This window comes from Phasianus colchicus, chromosome Z (assembly GCF_987193195.1).
Source record: "Phasianus colchicus chromosome Z, bPhaCol1.hap1.1, whole genome shotgun sequence".
NCBI lineage: Eukaryota > Metazoa > Chordata > Aves > Galliformes > Phasianidae > Phasianus > Phasianus colchicus.
The window spans coordinates 55863930-55883272 of record NC_143476.1 but is presented as its reverse complement, the minus strand read 5'-3'; the positions used below and the strand labels follow the sequence as shown (position 1 = coordinate 55883272).

At 34.9% G+C, this 19343-nt stretch overlaps 1 protein-coding gene across 1 annotated transcript; it reads left to right on the top strand.

Moving 5' to 3' along the window:
- The first annotated feature begins 1177 nt into the window (after window positions 1-1177).
- ANXA1 (annexin A1) lies at window positions 1178-18335 on the top strand. The gene is made up of 13 exons (XM_031608773.2): window positions 1178-1283; window positions 4709-4787; window positions 7014-7107; window positions 7873-7967; window positions 9750-9863; window positions 10443-10533; window positions 11702-11781; window positions 12739-12795; window positions 14093-14186; window positions 14765-14860; window positions 15582-15640; window positions 16476-16598; window positions 17947-18335. The coding sequence occupies exons 2-13, from the start codon at window positions 4722-4724 to the stop codon at window positions 18004-18006; spliced, it is 1029 nt and encodes a 342-aa protein (XP_031464633.1). The 5' UTR covers window positions 1178-1283; window positions 4709-4721; the 3' UTR covers window positions 18007-18335.
- Window positions 18336-19343: the final 1008 nt, after the last annotated feature.

Sequence of the window (19343 nt, the reverse complement as noted above, 5' to 3'; positions counted from 1 at the left end):
TACATGGGCGCTGGCCTGCTTCAAGTGGGATCAGGGCCCTGGCTGATCCTTAGCTGGCTGAGGCCTGACCATCAAACTCCTCCAGGGCTCTTACAGTTTCTACAAAGCTAGGCAACATTATATTAAGCAAAGCAAGGCTTGTGCACTTGTGCTTGATGTATTATATGTGTGATTTAAGAAAAAATTGCAATGAAGAGGTTCATTTAAGAATTTGGTAGGTATCCCCTCTAATCCCCCAAATCTGCTTCCCTTCCTTCTCCTCATGAATGTTTCTCAGTATCAGCCACACAAACTCATTTTGAATTTATCAGTATATTTCAGCAGATTCTGATCAGCAGAAAGCAAGGCAACAAGCATTTAGGAAGCCAAACACATAGATACACATGTTTCTGTTTCAGGAACTGGTATTTCTTCACTGGCATAATGCTTTGAGCCAACCTGAGATGTTAGTGATACACCACACGGCGTTGTGCAGGACGTGCTCTGGAAGATGTGTCTGGCCAGCAGGGTGAAGAAGTGCTTGCGGAAAACCGCTTCTGGCAAACTGGAAACACACTTGTCTTATGCAAACCTTTTACACTTTGAACTTCAGAGTGTAATCTGAGTGTCTCAACAAATTTTAATTATGTAATCTAAATTACTGTCTTTCTATTAAGCCTGCCTGGTTCTAAGTGTTTTCTTTCCATAAAAGGAAAACAACAACAAAACAACAACAAAAAGCTATTTTGAAATCCTGTATGATTATTCAGTTTCAGAAGTATCTTACTTTTGGAATACTTCTGTCCTAAATTCATGGACAGAAAAGGCAGAACTAATAGCCATAGTGAAGTTTGGAAGAGAGTTGAACCTACAATGATTCTTCTCTAGTCTTTTTATTTTTTCCCCTTAAAGTTTCTCTGAGGAAGGAGCTACTTCAAAGTTGTTTCAGACATGGCAAAATGTAACTCAACTTATTTTTTTTTCTCTCTTATGATACTGAAAGATTTAAGTCATTTGCTACAGTGAGGGATTTGGCCAAGGCAGGACGGAAAAGCTACCAAGGCTTTCTCTTCTCTTCCTGCTTTCTCCAGCACATAGTTTTGCAATGACTTTTTTTGTGTGGTTCCGTGTTTTGGACAGCAATCAGATTTAGCTGCTAGGAAAAAGCAGCCAGTTGCTGGGGCTTTAGAAACACTCTGGTTGCTAGGTGGGGTTTCCTGCATGGCACAATAAAAGCCTCACTACTCGCCTGCTTTCTTATCCTGGCTTCGCTGTCCTGAAAAGTAGTACTTGTGAGGAGGAAGGTAGGTTTTTGTAGTTCTTTACTACTGTTTGTAGACCTGACAGACTTTAAGAACTACCTAGTATGTTTTTCGAGAGACTTGGTGCAATTTTCTGTGGGTTGGATCTGCTGGCACAGAAAAAATGGGTGTGGGCAGAAAAAAATTCTTTTCATTTTAAAATATTTCATCTGCAGAGGAGATCTTGGATAATCACTGTTTTTGTTCTTACTGTTTGTTTTTATTTTCTTTCCTCCTTACACAACAAATTAAAGATGAGTAGCTTAAATTATTAAAATTAAGGTTATTTAGATTAGGCTATTTCTTATGCTTTCTCCTTTTGCAGCAAAACTGAAGTTGCTGGAAAAAATGTGCTTTGTATGGTAACTTCAGAAGCAGCTGCTATTATTTCAACAACACTTTGCTGCTTTGGGACAGTAAAGGAATCTTCCTTCATAACAGAGTGAAAATGAGGCAAAGGATCTCTGAGAGACATAAGAGAAGAACTCTGTATTTACAATTCATAACTTAGGCAAATGCCACGTATGTAAGGGACGTATCATCTGGGGTTTGTTCTGCTAACACTTTCCACTGAGTTTTCCAAAAAAGAAGTTGTTTTTCTCACCCATGTATTATTTATATTCAGTGGACTTTTCCACTGCAAAGGAAATTGTATTATATCTATTGCCCGCTTTTCTGATAGAATTTGATAACTTGAATTTGTATCAAGATCCTGGTAACTATCATTGGACAATAACCAGGGATTATATATCTCTTATAGTCAAATAAGCATAGAGAAGTGGTGTAGTTTGACACATAGCTTTATCTGAAGAAAAAATGTAAAAGTATGTCTTAAAATGCTGTGCATTTTATCAAAAAACACACAAATGCTGTGTATTTTATCAAAACCTCTAAAAATTGGTATATGTCCAACTCTGGGTACTGAGAAACAGACTGAAAACAACATTGCACTGATTATTGTGAAGGAACAGCTAGAGTTTTCAGGTCTGGATCTCTCATTTTTCATTCTAGTTGTACATTGACCATTCAAATTAGGAATGATAAAATGCATGAAAATCATTACTATTTTTTTTCAAATTGAGAAATTATAAATCAACAATCTTCTTTCCTCTCAACTGAGATGTCTATGGTTTCCAGCCTGGGAAGTGGGAGATATAGCCTGGACTGTGTTTCATTAAACAGAGTAATTAAACAGAGTAACTGTGAAACAGATGTTGGTTATGGAATATCCTGGTTTTCCACAATACCTTCTGTCTGCACATCTCTGAAGATAATACACATATTTTCATTTTCCATTTTCATAGACTTTGGTGTGAGTTTAAGAACGAAGGAGAAGATACAGCAGAAAATCAGTTCTTCCAGACCTTTTTCATACTAACTTAAATATCCCTCATGAGCCTAGGCTTTACATGATCGGTTAGCAGCCATAATGGGTAAGAGGCTTGAGAAATCTAATTCAGTGTAGGCTAGTAGGCTTTCCTTCTAGTTATCCCCAGAAGATGCAAAACCTCTAGAGCAGTGCAGTGGGCAGGCAGAAACACAGATAATAACAGTTCTTCCTGGAGCCAGCTCCACCAACTTTATTTCTGAGAAGTGTAATTCTACCAACCAAAATAAAGTTTTGGTTCCAACTCTTCTCAGTTCTGGCGTTGTGAATCTTTGTTTTGTAGCTTTAATCAGGGATACAGAGTGGGTCTATTAGTTGCAGATATAGCCATACGTGTCACCGCTGGTCCATTGGACTCAACACAGGATGATGACTTTAAAATAGTTTCAACCTTCTGCATGTGGTCTTTGTATGTGTTTTTATAAAATGCAAAAGAGCATCAGATACTACAGTACTTCATCTGACTGTCTACTTGTGCTGTCAATACAATGATAATAAAGGATTATCCATAATCTTGATGAAAAATTTTGAAGAGTTTCATAAGAATGCTTTTCTGCTCTTTCAGAATTGACATTCATAAAAGTTGTTCTTCACAAGCCATGCAATATTCCAATCGTACCTGCTTTAGGTAACATAAACATAGATTCAGAGCCAGTTCCATGTTTTTCAGCAGCATAGGTGGAGATGAATTTAATGCCCTCAAGGAGGAGGGAAGGGCACAAAATCATGAGTTTTCTGAGGAAGAGGAAATATAGGCTGATCCTATCTTGGGAAGAAGAGAGAAGGGTGGAGCTGAGCTGGAGGGGAACTGTGACAAGCTGCCTGTTGGCAGCTGAGCCTGGAAAGTAAATTTTGCAGTTTTGAAGTAAGGAAAAGAGACAATTGGGTTACAGCAACATTGCATGATCCTAGGAATTTGTTGCTTTAAATGACCTTTATGTTGATCATAGGGCATAAATAACACACATGTGTTTGCAGTGTAAACATCCTTTTTTAAAAAAATAATTTTGTATATATTCTATATTATCTGTACCCTAAGACCTTCATTATATTAAAATGCATGCCACTGAAAATAGCATTTTTTTTCATAATATGAATTGTTCTTTTAAGACAGTTTAACCAGCAGAGTTATTTTTATCCTAGTGTTTACATGTAAGCTTTAAAACCAAGCACTAAAACCACTTCCTTAGAGTTTCTTTTGGAAAATTTTGATAAAAAAACATCAACTTTGAGCAAACAAAAAAACCACTTTATTTGATAAGAGATTAATTTATGCTCTGTTCCATCACTAATTTTCCTAGAAAAGAAAATATTCTTCACAATGTGGTCATTGTATTCAATACTTTCATTGGTCAGTGTCAAGTCATACTGCCATGGAATTCAGGACTCATTTTTGAGTGGTGAAAAGTAATTTATTTTTTTTCTTTTTAAAGGGATAACAACCTATTCTCTAGAAATTGAAGGAAGTACATTAGAAATTAGGAACGATGTATGTGATAGTGTATGTGAGATTATTTCTATTCATCTTTTTTAAGAAGGAGATATTTTAGGAAAGTACATGAAAGAATGCTTAACAAGAGAATATATTTTGCCTTTATACAACACACAAGGGCTCCAACAGAAATAGTTGTTTAATACTGAATTTTAACAGAATCAAATAGTTAGAAAAATAAAAGAACATTTGAATACCCTATCAAAAGGGAAAAGACAGAGGTTTAATTTGTTTTGGGAAACATTCCTTTGAAAATCAGTGCTTAGATATCTCCATGCCAGCTATGCATATAAATTACTTTTCTACTCTTCATTCAAAATTTCTGGAAGTATCATAAGTATGTACAGTTGAGCAGTCAGTTGCCAACCACAATGTCACCTGCTAAGTGTAAACAAAAGTTATCAGCTTCCAATAACCACTTAGTGCTTGGGAAACAAAACCCTGCATGCCACAGTTTAAGAGAAAAGTTTTTACAAATGGCAAATCTTGATTTCCACGGGTGATGAAAATGATGAAAAATGTTTTGTAACTTGATGCATCTCTTCTCAGAGACTCTATCAACATGGCTATGGTATCAGAATTTCTGAAGCAGGCATGGTTCATGGATAACCAGGAGCAGGAATGTATTGTAAGTATTATCATCATATACTTATTTACTTGTGCTTTTAGAAGTGTCTTAAAGCCATATGAAACTGACCATCTTCCATACACAAAAAGGAAGGAAAAGCAATAGCAAAATTCCATCTGTTTAGAATTGGAAGCCAATTTGTTTGCATCCTATAATCTAATATAAATTAATAATTTAGTAAATCTGCTATCAGATTAAAAAATGCCTTTATTTGTGCAAATCAATTTCAAAGTAGAAGTAGATACTGTAATGGAACTGTGATTTCTAGTGGTCGGTCACTGGTTCATTTAAGTTATTCTCTTTAAAGCAGTAATCTACTGTATAACATGCAAATGTATAACAGCCTATTCTGATGACATACATGAGAAAGATATGTATGCTTGGACTGAAACACAGGATGCCAGTTCTTGGAGCTGTGGAACATAATGGAGGAAACAAAGACATTATTACATGTCTTACTGTCATGTGGGTGGGAAAGATCACTGTATGTGGTTAAACATCTCAGATGATCAGTACTGATCCTGATTAGAAGGAATGTTTCTGGTGATGAGTAAAGGAGAACTATTGCAATAGGAGGATGTGGAGAGTATTTCTCAGATCCCTTTCCACTGCTCTCTAGCCTACCATCACCCAAATAAGCGTCAGCAATGTGGCATGCCATGAAGCCACAGGAGAACTTTAAAGCAACTTTCATCTTGAAAAAAAGAGAATGCAGAGGTGATTTCAATAAATAATATTTTGTGATGTGGATCTTCATGGATTTCCTGATTTCTGATTTTCCAGATTTTACGTGGGCTGTATTTTGTACACAAAATTTTGCCTTTACCATTGTTTTATGCGTGCACTCACAGAGTACTGAGTCATCCTCGTTATGGAGATTACAGAGGGTTTTTGCCTGGGTACTTGATATGTTTGTCATGGATATCAATATAGAAAAACTAACCTAGCCTGTTGGGGAAATAAGCATCTTATTCATTTCTCTCTTGGCTTGCTACGCAAGTCACACTGATTTTTATTTTTATTTGTTCATTATGAGGGACATTGCTACTAAGCATGCAGCCACAGTTGTAATAAAATTTCTGTTTTGAACATTTAACTCAGGCATTACAGGTGTACAAAAAATCAGTACTCTGTACATGAAGTGTGTATACCTAAGACCTTGCCAAATCCTGGACTTGTATAACAATTCTTAAAAAAAAAAAATAAAAAGAGAGTGTTCTTGAAGATAAGATAAAATGTTGTAGTTGATTTTAAAAAAAATGTTTAGCTGAACTTTAATTTTGTTATAAAAAATCACTACAGATTTCATATAAAAGAGAAATTTATTTCATATTTCATCCAAGGATTTCAAGGCATTATATATTTTCTGCAGAAAGTAATGTGTACAATTGTTTAGATGGTGCTATAGAGTTTATATGCCCCACTAGCAATGTGTCTATTAATGTGGGGGAAGTCATGTAATTGATCACATAGTGGAATTTATCATCCCTAGTTATTTCCAGAGTCCCTTAGGCATTAGCTAGGGAATGTCTAGCATCTAGGTATGGATTCACCATAGTCAGTCAATAACTAATGCCTCTAAAGAAATGGTTATTTACGTCTCATGCTTCAAAAAAATCAGGTAATAATTCTCCACTTCCATGTAGGATGAGAGCCAGAACTTTTCTTCAAGATCCTGCATGCAAGAAGTGCTTGTAGACTGAGATATGTTAATCAGTTGAGAAATCGCTTAATATGGTATGGAGTCAATTTGCATACAGTGAGCAAGAAAATTAGTAGAACTTTGCTGAGAGCAGCTGTAGAATTTACTTGTCATTTTATGGACTTCAAAATTTATATAATTGCATTATTATGGGAGATACGAAATGTTTTCTTAGGATATTCTAGGAGAGTATTTTATTTTGGAGAATGCAACTTACTCAAAAATAAGTTTAAGAGGATTCAAAAGAATATATAAGTTATTTTCTGTTTAATGGTAGAAATTTGAGAAAGAAAAAACAAAACAAAACAAAAAAAAAACACACAACAAAAACAGATCCAGTGCTCATACCATATCGGATCTATTTAGCTATCTGCTAAAAGAAAGCTCAATTTTTTCATTTATAGTCCTAGGTAGGCAGTTCCAAAGTCCCTGAGGTAGGCTAGTTAAGCCATGTATAAATGTTTCTTTGCATAAATATTCTTTTAAATTAGCTTTTTTTTTTTTAACTGTTGTTTGTTTTGTAGAAAAGTTCAAAAGGTGGCTCTGCAGTACATTCATACCCAAACTTTGATCCTTCAGCTGATGTTTCTGCTTTGGACAAAGCTATTACTGTAAAGGGTAAGAGGAGTAAATACTTAGTGTGCTACATTAGTATTCTTCCTTAGAAAATCTTGAGAATAGTTCTGAAGAAAGCATCAGAGCTACAGGGAATGGAAAGCAGCAGAGGTGACTCAACTTTTAAAAGCCCAGCTAGACATTTAATTAGGTCACCTGGTAAAAAATTTCTGCTCTTTGATAGTCTGACATTGAATTATATTTTCAGGTCTTAATACTTCGTTAAAGTTCATGAATTTCTTGAATTTAATTTTTGGAGAATATTAAAATAACAAAGATACCCTATCATACTGAGTCTTTTTAAAATTTGATTTCTGTAGAATCCATTCAAGGCAGTGGATATGCCTACATTACTTTATTATGTAGTGTGCATTTCTATTACATTTCTCTCATTAATGAAGTTAATGTTTGACAGTTTAACTGTGCTTTGAAACCTTTTTCAGTTTTGCTTCCTGAGGTTAATGAGTATGCTGTCTAATTCTATTATTTATTTATATATTTATTTTTAGTTTTGCCCTCAGATCACTTTCAGACTTTTTATATTAAATTGTGAAAACATAGGCTTCTGAGTTCTATGGGAATTAACCAGGTTTCTTCATTGCATCTCTTGTAATTCAATAGATGAGTACAGTTTTCCTTTTGGTTAAACTTTGTTGTGTCAAGCAATCAAAATGTGACACAGTACAAATAATACAACTATTATTTTACTAAATGATACACTATAACATCTCTAATATAGTAGTCATTATATTGTTTGGTAATTTGTAGGTGTGGATGAAGCCACCATCATTGACATCTTGACTAAAAGAACAAATGCTCAACGTCAACAGATCAAAGCTGCCTATCAACAGGCAAAAGGAAAGGTATAGTATACCCAAGTTGAGCTTAAATGTGCATGAGCAATAGCAATATTGATCCTGGCGTTTATGGTATAAACAGCTTTTACTTTGTAGAACAAAAGATTGCAGTGATACTGTCTTCTGTAGTTCATTAAAACTGTAGCAGGGATAGTAATCCTGTGACTATACTGTCACTGATAATTCTTTGAATGTAGTGGCAATCCTTCTGAAATCAAAAGATAAATTTTAAACTTCTGGATCTCTAGGTTTTAAAATTTTCAAAGGATTTCTTATACTTTAAAATTAGAAGGAATGCATATGTTTATTAACACTTGGGAGACAATCTGCAGAGGGAATGAGAGGAATAAATATATCAGTGCTGATGAGAACAGAACAGGGAACAGTGAGCTTCTGCTTCTGTATAGTGAAACCAATAGTCCCTGTAATTGGGAAGCTTGAAAATTACTGCCCATTTCTGCAAGAGGTTTTAATTGCTCTTCTCTTTTTACTTGTATAAAATTTTCTCCAGTTAGAACTATACATTCTAAATTGAAATTGCATTTGCAGAGTGGAGTTAGTATAGCTTTGCTTCTTGGAAAGTGACATTACAACAAAAACTTAGATATACTGGAAGGAATCCAACGTAAGGCTATTAAGATCATTAAGAGACTGAAGCATCTCTTATATATTGAGAAAGTGGGAGAGCTGGGACTTTGGAATCTAGAAAAGAGAATGCTCAGAAAAAGATCTCATCAGTGTCCATATATGGCTGAATGTAAGGTGCAAAGAAGACAGAGACAAGCTCTTTTCAGTAGTGCTCAGTAACAGGACAAGAGATAATGGGCACAAACTGGAATAGGTTTCTCAGAGAGGTTAAGTCTCCTTGAAGATCTCGAAAAGCCATAAGGACATATTCCTTATCAAACTGGTCTGGATGTCAGTGCTTGAGCAGGGGAGTTGAGCCAGATGACCTGCAAATGGCCATGTCAACCTTAGCTATTCTGGCATTCTATAGCAGCTGTCTTTCAGCTGTCCTGAATACTTTCTAGAAAACAGTAACTCTTTAGTTAACATTAAGATGACAAATCAGAAATTGCAAGTGGTTTTTAATTCTTTCTCATGGTTAAAAGAATGATGTACACTAAAATTTATCACAGATCAGACTACTTTTCATGTGGTGGCAGAACAGCAGTTTTTAACAATTAACTAGCTTCATAGTATTGTGGCAAAACATGACAGGAAGATAAGCAGCACACAGCTCTTTTCTCACTCCTCCCTCAGTGGGATTGGAGAGGGAATTTGAGAATGGGTCACACTTGTGGGTTGCAGTAAATTTAGTTGAATAGGACAGAAAAGCGAAGATAAAAGCAAAACAGTAGTATTAAAAGAGTACACAAAACAAGTGATGCAAAATGCAACTGCTCACCACTTCCAACAAATACACAACCAGTCCCTGATCAACACCAATCTCAATGCTATGACTAACTGCCCCCCAGTTTTATTGTTCAACATGATGCCAAGATTTATGTGATGTATAAGATATCCCTTTGAAAAATTTGGATCAGCTGTCTTGGTTGTGAACCCTTTCAAATTCCTGTGCATGTCCAAACTCTTTGCTGGCTGGGCAGTAAGAGGAGTTAAAAAATTCTTGACTTAATGCAAACACTGCTTAGCAAAATCTAAAATATTGTGTTGTCAGCAATGTTTTTCTCCTATATCTAAAACACAACATAGTAGCCACTATGAAGATAATTAATTCTAACTCAGTTAAAAACAAGACACAGAATTTTTCCTTATTGTTTATAGAGTCTGGAAGAAGACTTGAAAAAGGTGCTGAAAAGCCACTTGGAAGATGTTGTTGTTGCTCTTCTCAAAACTCCAGCTCAGTTTGATGCTGAAGAATTAAGGGCCTCTATGAAGGTAAGGCAAAAAGTTGAAAGAAGTCTTTTACTAAAGGAAGTAAATAACTCTTAGATCCTTTAAGTGTCATTGGATGCATATGGTATAAGCTTATGTATAATATTAATTCCATCCTTGTTTTGTAAAATTAATGCTGGTAATCCACAGCCAATCACTAGAAACACTATAGCAATCTCTGCTGAATTTCAAGGCTGGAGAAAACTGGTTGATCTTTTGTGAGCAAGATTCTCTTTGCCTTCTGAAAATTTGAAATTGGTGCTGATGAAGTGCTACAAAGCCATGGTGTCTACATATATGTTTACTTAAGTGAAAAAAAGAAAGGGAAAGGGGCATTTTCATCATAGTTTTTATATTTTTTTCTTCTATATACATTGCTTGGTCACTTTAGCAGTTCTGTTGGATATCAGCATTATATTAGATTCCAAAAAAAGAGTTCTAAATCAGATGAATGTTTTTCCTTTGTATGCCTTGTTCCGTGTGGTTTCTTTAAATCTTGTACATGATTCTCATCATTTTTTTCTGAATTATGACTTTTCTGCATTAAATTATACATTTTAAAAATTCAATCATTTTTAACAGGGGCTTGGAACTGATGAAGATACTTTAATTGAGATTCTGGCATCAAGAAACAACAGAGAAATCAGAGAAGCCAGCAGATACTACAAAGAAGGTAATTTAGATTAACAAGGAGGTATAATGGTATGCAGGACTGAAAGATGGCCAAGCCCTGTTCTGTAATGATTCATGTCTTTGGTATTTATTTATGAAAGCACTCATAATGAATAGATCTGTGCAAACTTAATTCCTGGACTGAAAGAATCTAGAGCAGGCTATGCATATCTTCTCAAAACTTGGTAGCGACCTTACTTCTCAACAAGGAGCTGACATTTTAGGAGGCAAGTAAAACTTCATATAAGACTGAGGGAGATGTGGGGAAGGAATAATGATGAATTCTGGCTTACATAGATCTCAGTACATTAGGAAATGACTCATGATTCCAGCTAGTACTATGACTATTTCTTGGAATGGTTCATGCATTTAGTTGCCTTTTATAAGATGCAAGAAAAATCCCAGTGCTCCTCTTTTCCCAAGGCTAAGCCTTGTCTGACATCTTAGGATCTTATCATAGAATGGCCTGAGTTAAAAGGGACCCTAAATATCATCTAGTTTCAAGATCATCTTACTGAACTTGACAAAAATGGTTTGAATTAACAACACGTATAATTTGAAAGATAGGAGCAACTTATGAACTGAAGGCAAAAAATGTTCAGAGAGGTAGCTAAAACATATTGTGTCTTCTCCCATATATGTATTATTTGCTGCCATCAGTCAATGTTGTCTAATTAACTCATGTTTTATAGAATTATGAGCTAACTTTTCCAATCAAACATTTTCATTTAGAAACCTAGAATAATAGTTCAATTTTATTCAGAAGAGTTGTGTGCTGAACAAAGCATCCAAACATAAAAATGAGGGCCAAATTTCTCTCAAAGTTTCAAGGTTTTGGGGTTACATTTTTGTTTTCATATTTCCTCTCTTTTGGGGGTTACATTTTTGTTTTCGTTTTTCCTCTCTATCTCACAAGCAAGAGCCTACCTGTTAAAACTTTAGAGGAGAACTTTTCAACAGATTTTGGGTTTAGCATACAGTTTCACAGCATATTCTGGCATTTAGAAGACAATATACAAATATATCTGTTCTCTCAAAATGAAACAAGAGAAAACTACAATTCTATTGGGCATATTTAAGTGGGAAATTAAGGAAAGATGGGGGAAAAAAAAGTAATATAAGTGATATAATTTGAAAGAAACTATAATTCTTTTTTCATTTGATTTTAGTACTGAAGAGAGATCTGATACAAGATATAATTTCTGACACATCTGGAGACTTTCAAAAGGCTTTGGTTACTCTGGCCAAGGTATGCTGTACTTAAACATTTTCAGTGGCATTACCAGTAATTTTGTCAGGCTTATGTCACACTCATATAATACATAAGAATTTAAGAAATATTTATTTCCTTATTTCACTGTTTTTTCTTATATAACATAAACCATATGAAATGATTATTCAACAAGATACAATAAGATTTCTCTCAGAAGGATTTTAAAGAAACTTATCTTTGTTGTTTATTATAACTCATTAATTTATTTTAAAATTTTTCAGTGGTAGCTGTCATTTAGCCCTTGAAAAAACAACTAGAATGTCAATTGACTAGAAATATATATATAAAAAATGCTTACAAGTAGAGAGAGAAACTTTCTGACTACCTGCTATACCTGCTAAAATGTTTTTCTTGTCATGAGATAGTTACAGGTAGCTAATAAATGGACAAATTTTTTTATTTTTATTTTTTTATTTTTTTATTTTTTGTGAATGGATGCTCAAAAGCAGTTCAGTTGAAACACAGGAACTAAAAAGTAAAAATAACTTTTTGGAATACATGAATATTTGGTGCCAACACTGCTGAGTGTATTTATATGAAGCTTGTATATGTACATAGGATTATTTTATGATACTTTCATGTGCATGTTTTAGATCTTCAGTTTTCCTTTTAAATCGCCTTAGAAGAAGGCTACTCAGTGGTTATCAGAGAACATGACACAGCTTTAATGATTGTAACTTCACATTAAGACACTCTCACGTCAATGGATTCCAATGTATGATTTCAGAAATACACTGTTGATGGTCCCAGAAATGTGAGCTCTGTTTGATTAACAAAAATGTCAGCTTATTCACAGAAAAACTAGCATAACTGCAGCTGTCTTCAGTTCTATATTATGTTGTTGATGAGTATGGCAGACCAGAACTCCAAAATACTGAGTTTTACCGAACAGAACTATTTTAACTAACAGTGAATTTTCTTATTTTTGTGTAGGGTGACCGATCTGAAGATCCTCATGTGAATGATGATCTCATTGACAATGATGCCAGGGTAAGACTACACTTAGCACTCTTCAGATCTTCTTTGCTTGACATTATTACAAATTCTGCCTGGCTGTGGATGTTCTGTTTCACTTCTTGTGTAATGCAAACTTGACAAACAGTTGTATATTATGTAGCAATATTTTCTAAGGGGATACTGTTTTCCAAAGTTGACGAGATTTACTAGATGAAATGAAACCTTTAATAGCCAACTTCAGAAATGTTGCAATACCTCTTCTAGTTTGTGTAAAACATACAGAGCATTTAAGGTAGAGTTCAGTACTAGCAGAAAATGGACTTAATCTTTTTGTTTGCTTGTTGTTTAAAATAAGTAAGGTTCTTCAACTGAGGGTCAAAATGTATATTTAGGTAGGTAAAGAACCAGTACTGTAAACCTCACGGTCATGTTCTATATAATTCTAAAGTAAACATTTTTTTCCTTATTTTTTCTGCTTTTAGTACGACAGTTATGCTAACACATTTTTGAACTTACAGCCTGTCCTGAGCCTTCACTTTTAAATTCCTGTATGACTTACAGGTTAAATCTAGATTGGCTTTAAATTATTATTACTTTAAATTCAGCAGGGAAAAGGTCAATGAGAAGTGTTATTTTTATTCCTGCTACCTGAGGGGTTTAGTTTTGCCATCAGCCCTACATATGAAAGGCTAGTAAACTAATACTCCATCAGAGATCCAAAGTTCAATAAAACTTCCAGAGAAGTCCAGAGGCTTCAGTGCCAGCACTTAGAGAGAATGTTGTTAAATTTTTTTGATTGTACTGTAAAGGCATTTAATTAACATTTCTAGAAAGATTTGGGTAGGTGGGGAAATTTACTGAGTTTGATTCTTACTTTACTTTAAAGTCACTCCTGGAAAGAAAAGTTGATCAGCGCTAATTTTATTCCTCTGAGGAAAGCCTGCTAGTCCTAAACTTCCATGTAGACTGTGATATATCATGATACACAAAAAAAAAAAAAAAATCTTCACTCAAGTAAGAAACATACCCAGGAAGGCTAGATGGTGGTTCTAAGATATCTGAAAATATTATTTGTATCTGTATAATACTCTCTTGGAACTACTATGCCGTAAGCAAAACATGAAATATCACTTAATAGAACTAGAGCCTGAGGCTGTGTAGAGTTATGTATCTTGTTATGAACTGGAGTCTTCTACTGCAAATGGTGACCTCCATTTGGCTGGTAGCCTCAGGAATACAGTACTTCTACATGGTTTTACTATACTGATGTTAACTGTATAATTTTAATTTTTTTTTTTTTAAGTTTAATTTCTGTATGTGTGTGTGACAGGCCTTATATGAAGCAGGAGAGAAAAGGAAAGGGACGGACATTAACGTATTTATTACTGTTCTTACTTCAAGAAGCTACCCTCATCTTCGAAGGGGTAGGATATGTGAAACTTTTTTCCTCACAGGAACTGTATTTTGAACAAAAGATTATGTAGATATTCAAGAGGTTAGAATGACTGCTATGAAGGTTATGCTTGTTGACCTAATGGTGCAGTTGGTCACTTTGCCATTCTTTTCACACTAATGAAGAGCTGTATCACTTTGTTTATTAACATAATTGTTACTATGAAGTCTCACAGCACTAGTGACCATGAGGACAATGAATCAGTGTGGCAGGGTTCCAAACACACGGTGCTGCTCCTTAAGCCAAATTGCCCTTGGTAAATATACCACCTTACTCTACAGGCTCCAGTGAAGTAACTGTATCACCTCTTCTGTTAATGGGAAAATGAGCCCTACACCCTAGCATAGTTCCATTCTTCATGTTGACTCCATCAGCTCATACAGTACTGCTTTTCTTTACACTGTGCTAGCTGAAGGAAATGATAAAGTTGACCTACAACCAGTCATGTATGTTCACTGCCATAGCAGTGTGGCCAGAATAACGAGGAAAGATTGAGAGAGAATAACTATATTTTCATCATTCCTCACTGAGTATTCTTCCCTCATTTAGTCTTTCAGAAGTATGCTAAATACAGCAAGCATGACATGAACAAAGTACTTGATTTGGAGCTGAAAGGTGATATTGAAAACTGCCTGACTGCCATTGGTAAGTACTTCTGTAGATAGTATTATGTATATTGACTCTATGAAAAACTAACTTCTATTTCATTCTAATGGAATACAATTTTGGTTTATCTTCATTGAGAAGCAAGACATTAATGATATATATTTATTAAAAACATAATATGTTTTCTTTAATTGTGTTCTTCAAGAAAATATTATTATAAGGTTCATGTTAAAGGTGTATATCAGGACCCTAAGAATTACTCTGATGAACAGTAAGGCGATCCACTTAAATTACAGTTGTTCTTGGACCAGGGATGGAATCAGAAAGCAGACTCTTAACTTGTTTTTTGCATCACAGTCACACTTTGGATAAAAACAAATCAGGTCTCTTTTAGTACTAGATGTGAAGGGCTTACAAAACATCAGGTCATAACCTCCAGCTTAGCTGTAGAGGACTTGAATGTTTTCATGTTTTTTCTTTGCAAGAACTGCAATATCTTTCTTAATTTCATGACAGCAAACTAAACAGTCCTGCCTTTACATTAACTAGAGTTTTCTCCTGTGATTGAATTGCCTTCTGGACAGAGACAGGAAAGGAACTGCTACTTCTCCCATACTTTTAAGACAAGTGAAAAAAAATAAACAGGTTAACTGTGTATACCAGTAGGAACATTGAGATATTTTAAGAATGTTTTTCAGATTTTTCTTTTGTTACTTTCTACATTTATAATACAAATGATTAACCCATTGTCTCATTACAGTGAAGTGTGCCACAAGCAAGCCAGCTTTCTTTGCTGAAAAACTCCATTTGGCAATGAAGGTAACCTTAAGAAAGAACTTCTTTTATTCATAGTGCGCTTTACGAATGGAAAAACATAAAATAGAGCTAGAATTCTCTTAGACCTTTGTGTGATAAAAAGAGACTGCAGAAGAGAATCCAGTGCATTTCTCTCTCTTCTGCTTAACTCCTTCAAAATTTCTGAGTACCCTTCCATAGAAAGAACTGTTGATTTGCCAAAGATTATTCAGGAAGGCATCTGTCCAATCTCGCATATATCTTATACTCCGTTGTGACAGAAATCTAACTGAATGTTTTCATATTTTTGTAATCACAGAAATATTGGTGATAACAAAATAGAAAAGCAATTACAGATCAGGAAGGGAAGTGTGTAAGAGCCTAATCTTTGGAAAACATCTGGCAATTTTGGATCCTGAGTTGGCTAAAGCACATGCGGCTCATGAAACAGTATATTATGCTGGAATTTATGTAACTCTTGTGATTTGATAAGGACAACTTTGCTCCATGTGAGTGGAGCATGAAAATAACAGTTCATCAAAATACAAACAAACAAACAAACAAACAAAACCTCACCACAAAAATACCCTGTATTGAAATCTAGGGGGTCCCTGGTTTTCAGCAAGTATGATGAAAGACATGAATTTTTAGGAAGCAACTAAAAAGAAGTCCAGGGGTGGAACCAAAAATTTGGCCACACAGGAACCAGAAGGGTGAATATGAGAGGACTAGATATTTTAGAGAAATAGGATCTTAGTATTCCCCAAAAAAGGATTAACACAAAGAACCTGAATTAGGAAAATATTTCAATGACTCAAATAACATCAATTTTTGTTTATTTGTTTATTATTTTTGACAGGGAAGTGGGACACGACACAAACAGCTTATCAGAATCATGGTTTCACGCCATGAAATAGACTTGAATGAGATCAAAGCCTATTATAAGAGTCTGTATGGTATATCTCTTCGCCAAGCAATTATGGTAGGTTTTCTCTTGAGTGAATTACAAAATGGTAAACAACTGTAACATTTGTTAATTCTGCTTTTCAGTCATCTGAGTAATTCATAGCTGATTAACTCAGTTCTACCAGCTTGTGGATCACTGAGAACATGACTTACTTCATGGTGCAAGATTTTTGTTGCAAAAGCTATAATATTTGTCTAATTGTGATTATTTGGTACTAGATACTAATAGTTGAAAGATTACTCTATTCCCATGTTCCTGACTTGGGCAGACAAGGTGTGTTAAAGGGAGGGTGGAGATAATTGCTCTTACAGCTGAGTGAGATAGCTGTATACATCTGCTCTTTACTTTTCATGGTTGAGTCCTCCTGCAAATACCTTGTTAAGTTGCTGTTTATTTGTCCTGCGTTCCAGATTACTTAGTTGAAATGAGATAAACTGATTTAAATATGTTCTTAAGAGAAACAGATCACTCAATTTATTTCCTAGAAAACTGTATGTAACAAGTGGGGTACTAAAAGAAAGCTAAACCTTCAGAGCACCCTTATGGAGGCTAATAGATGACTAAGAAAGAAGTCTAGACTGGTGCAGAAACACAGTCTCTACATGTGCTAAAGTACCTTCTTGATTTTATCTGGTGTTGGCTTCTTTTTCACTTGGATGATGAAGAACATTTTTATTCTTTCACCATGACTCTATGTTATCTGTAATTCTCTATGAAGCGACATCACCTCAACCAAAATGGTGATTGTATCCAAGCGGCTTGAAGCCTAGGTTGACTGCAGTATATAATACTTACGTACGTGTATGTTAGATGCAAACTTCAGAAAATATAGCGTGCCTAATTTCAGTGAATTATCTATTTATCATGGCTGAATAAGAGATTCTTTGGTGAATCCAGTATCACTGGACCATTAATGTACGTTTGAGATAATCATAGACACAATGTGCATAGTGATTTAGTGCAGATGAACATTGGATTTAGTATAAATGAACATTGTAAGTAGTATTTTAGTATGAATGAACACTGGATACCACTGATCAAGGAAGGCATTTTCACTTTGTGAAATGTGAGATGAAGGAGAGCATAACATCCTGAACATTTAAGTCTTGCCTATTTCTCTTTTTCATTTATGCTGTGAGATTTTTTTTTTTTTTTGTCAGTCTTGTTTACACATACTCCAGTCTAGGATATGAATAATTCAGTTTCAGTGAAGGTACTCAGCTCAAGCTCATGCTGTGGATTATACATATGTGTTATAAAATGATGAATTTATTTAGGTGATTGTCATATATTTAATAAATGTACTGAAATTGATTTTGCTTGACTATTATCCTAACAATTGTACTCCATTGTGCTTTGATAGGATGAACTCAAAGGGGATTATGAAACCATCCTGGTGGCTTTATGTGGAAGTGACAAATAAGCATCTCATTCTTCTGATGCACCCAAGCTCTGTGGCTGAAGGTGTTTGTATTAGCCTCAGCTGTCTATATAAAATACAGGCTTCACACAGTGAGATTTCATTGGAATGCTACTTAGTATACAGCTTTTATGTAGAAAACCTGGAACTTGGAATGTATTTTTCAATACCTGTATTCTGTATGGCATGAATATATCTTTTTATCACTATTTATCTAAACTCAACAAGTGACATTAAGTTTCTATTTGCTTGATTAATCATGAAAGAATAAAGTTTTCATCTAAGAAAATTAAACTAACTTTAAAAAATAAAATTAATCTCTGTGAATTTTACTTGTAGCTTCATTTTTTTCTTCATTTACTATCAATTTGTCTATAAACCATGAAATAAAAATAAATATATAAATAATTGAAATAGTCAAAACGGAATGTAAAAATATCAGTGTATAGCTGAATTTGTACCTTTTCCTGTCACTTCAGCCAGGATTTATGGAAGTGAGATGTTAAAAATTAACTAAAAATGACTTGATAAAAATGTTAACAACATGAAAGAGAAAGTGTTATCTTTGATTTGCTCTTTAAAGATATTGTTTATAGATTGTATGCTGGAAAAATATTTTAAAAAAGTAATTATAGCTCATGATCATTTTTTTTTCTGATGATCCTATATAGTATCTCCAAAACAGAAAACCTGCTATTATTACCTCTATTTTTCTCTTTTGTGTTACTGTTCCGATTGTAGACCATTAATGAGATAATTATAGACCCCAGGTGTACTGCTGGAATTAGGCTTGTTGATTCTTCATTTCATAAAAATGTTGGTGGTCTCCTTTAGGGTGGCTTCCAAATATTCTTTTGAACAACAGCAGATTTAGATATTGGGAAATCAGAGATCACAGAATCTGGCTGTTCTGTGATAAACATTGCAAGCTCTGTCAGTTTCACACTGGAATGATTTAGGATAATAGAAATGCGTATCTAGAGAAGTTGAAATTTTATTAGAAAAAAGTATTAGAATGACTAGATCTGGATAGAATATTCCGACTTGCCTTCCACAGAGACAGCTTTTCTCCTCTCCTTCTCTCCTTCTCTCCTTCTCTCCTTCTCTCCTCCTCTCCTCCTCTCCTCCTCTCCTCCTCTCCTCCTCTCCTCCTCTCCTCCTCTCCTCCTCTCCTCCTCTCCTCCTCTCCTCCTCTCCTCCTCTCCTCCTCTCCTCCTCTCCTCCTCTCCTCCTCTCCTCCTCTCCTCCTCTCCTCCTCTCCTCCTCTCCTCCTCTCCTCCTCTCCTCCTCTCCTCCTCTCCTCCTCTCCTCCTCTCCTCCTCTCCTCCTCTCCTCCTCTC

Excerpts from the sequence above, each read along its gene's own strand:
- ANXA1 (XM_031608773.2), top strand. The coding sequence starts at position 4,722 with ATGGCTATGGTATCAGAATTTCTGAAGCAGGCATGGTTCATGGATAAC. Across the intron at positions 7,968-9,749 it reads ATCAACAGGCAAAAGGAAAG|AGTCTGGAAGAAGACTTGAA; the intron begins GTATAGTATACC and ends TATTGTTTATAG. Across the intron at positions 10,534-11,701 it reads CAGCAGATACTACAAAGAAG|TACTGAAGAGAGATCTGATA; the intron begins GTAATTTAGATT and ends ATTTGATTTTAG.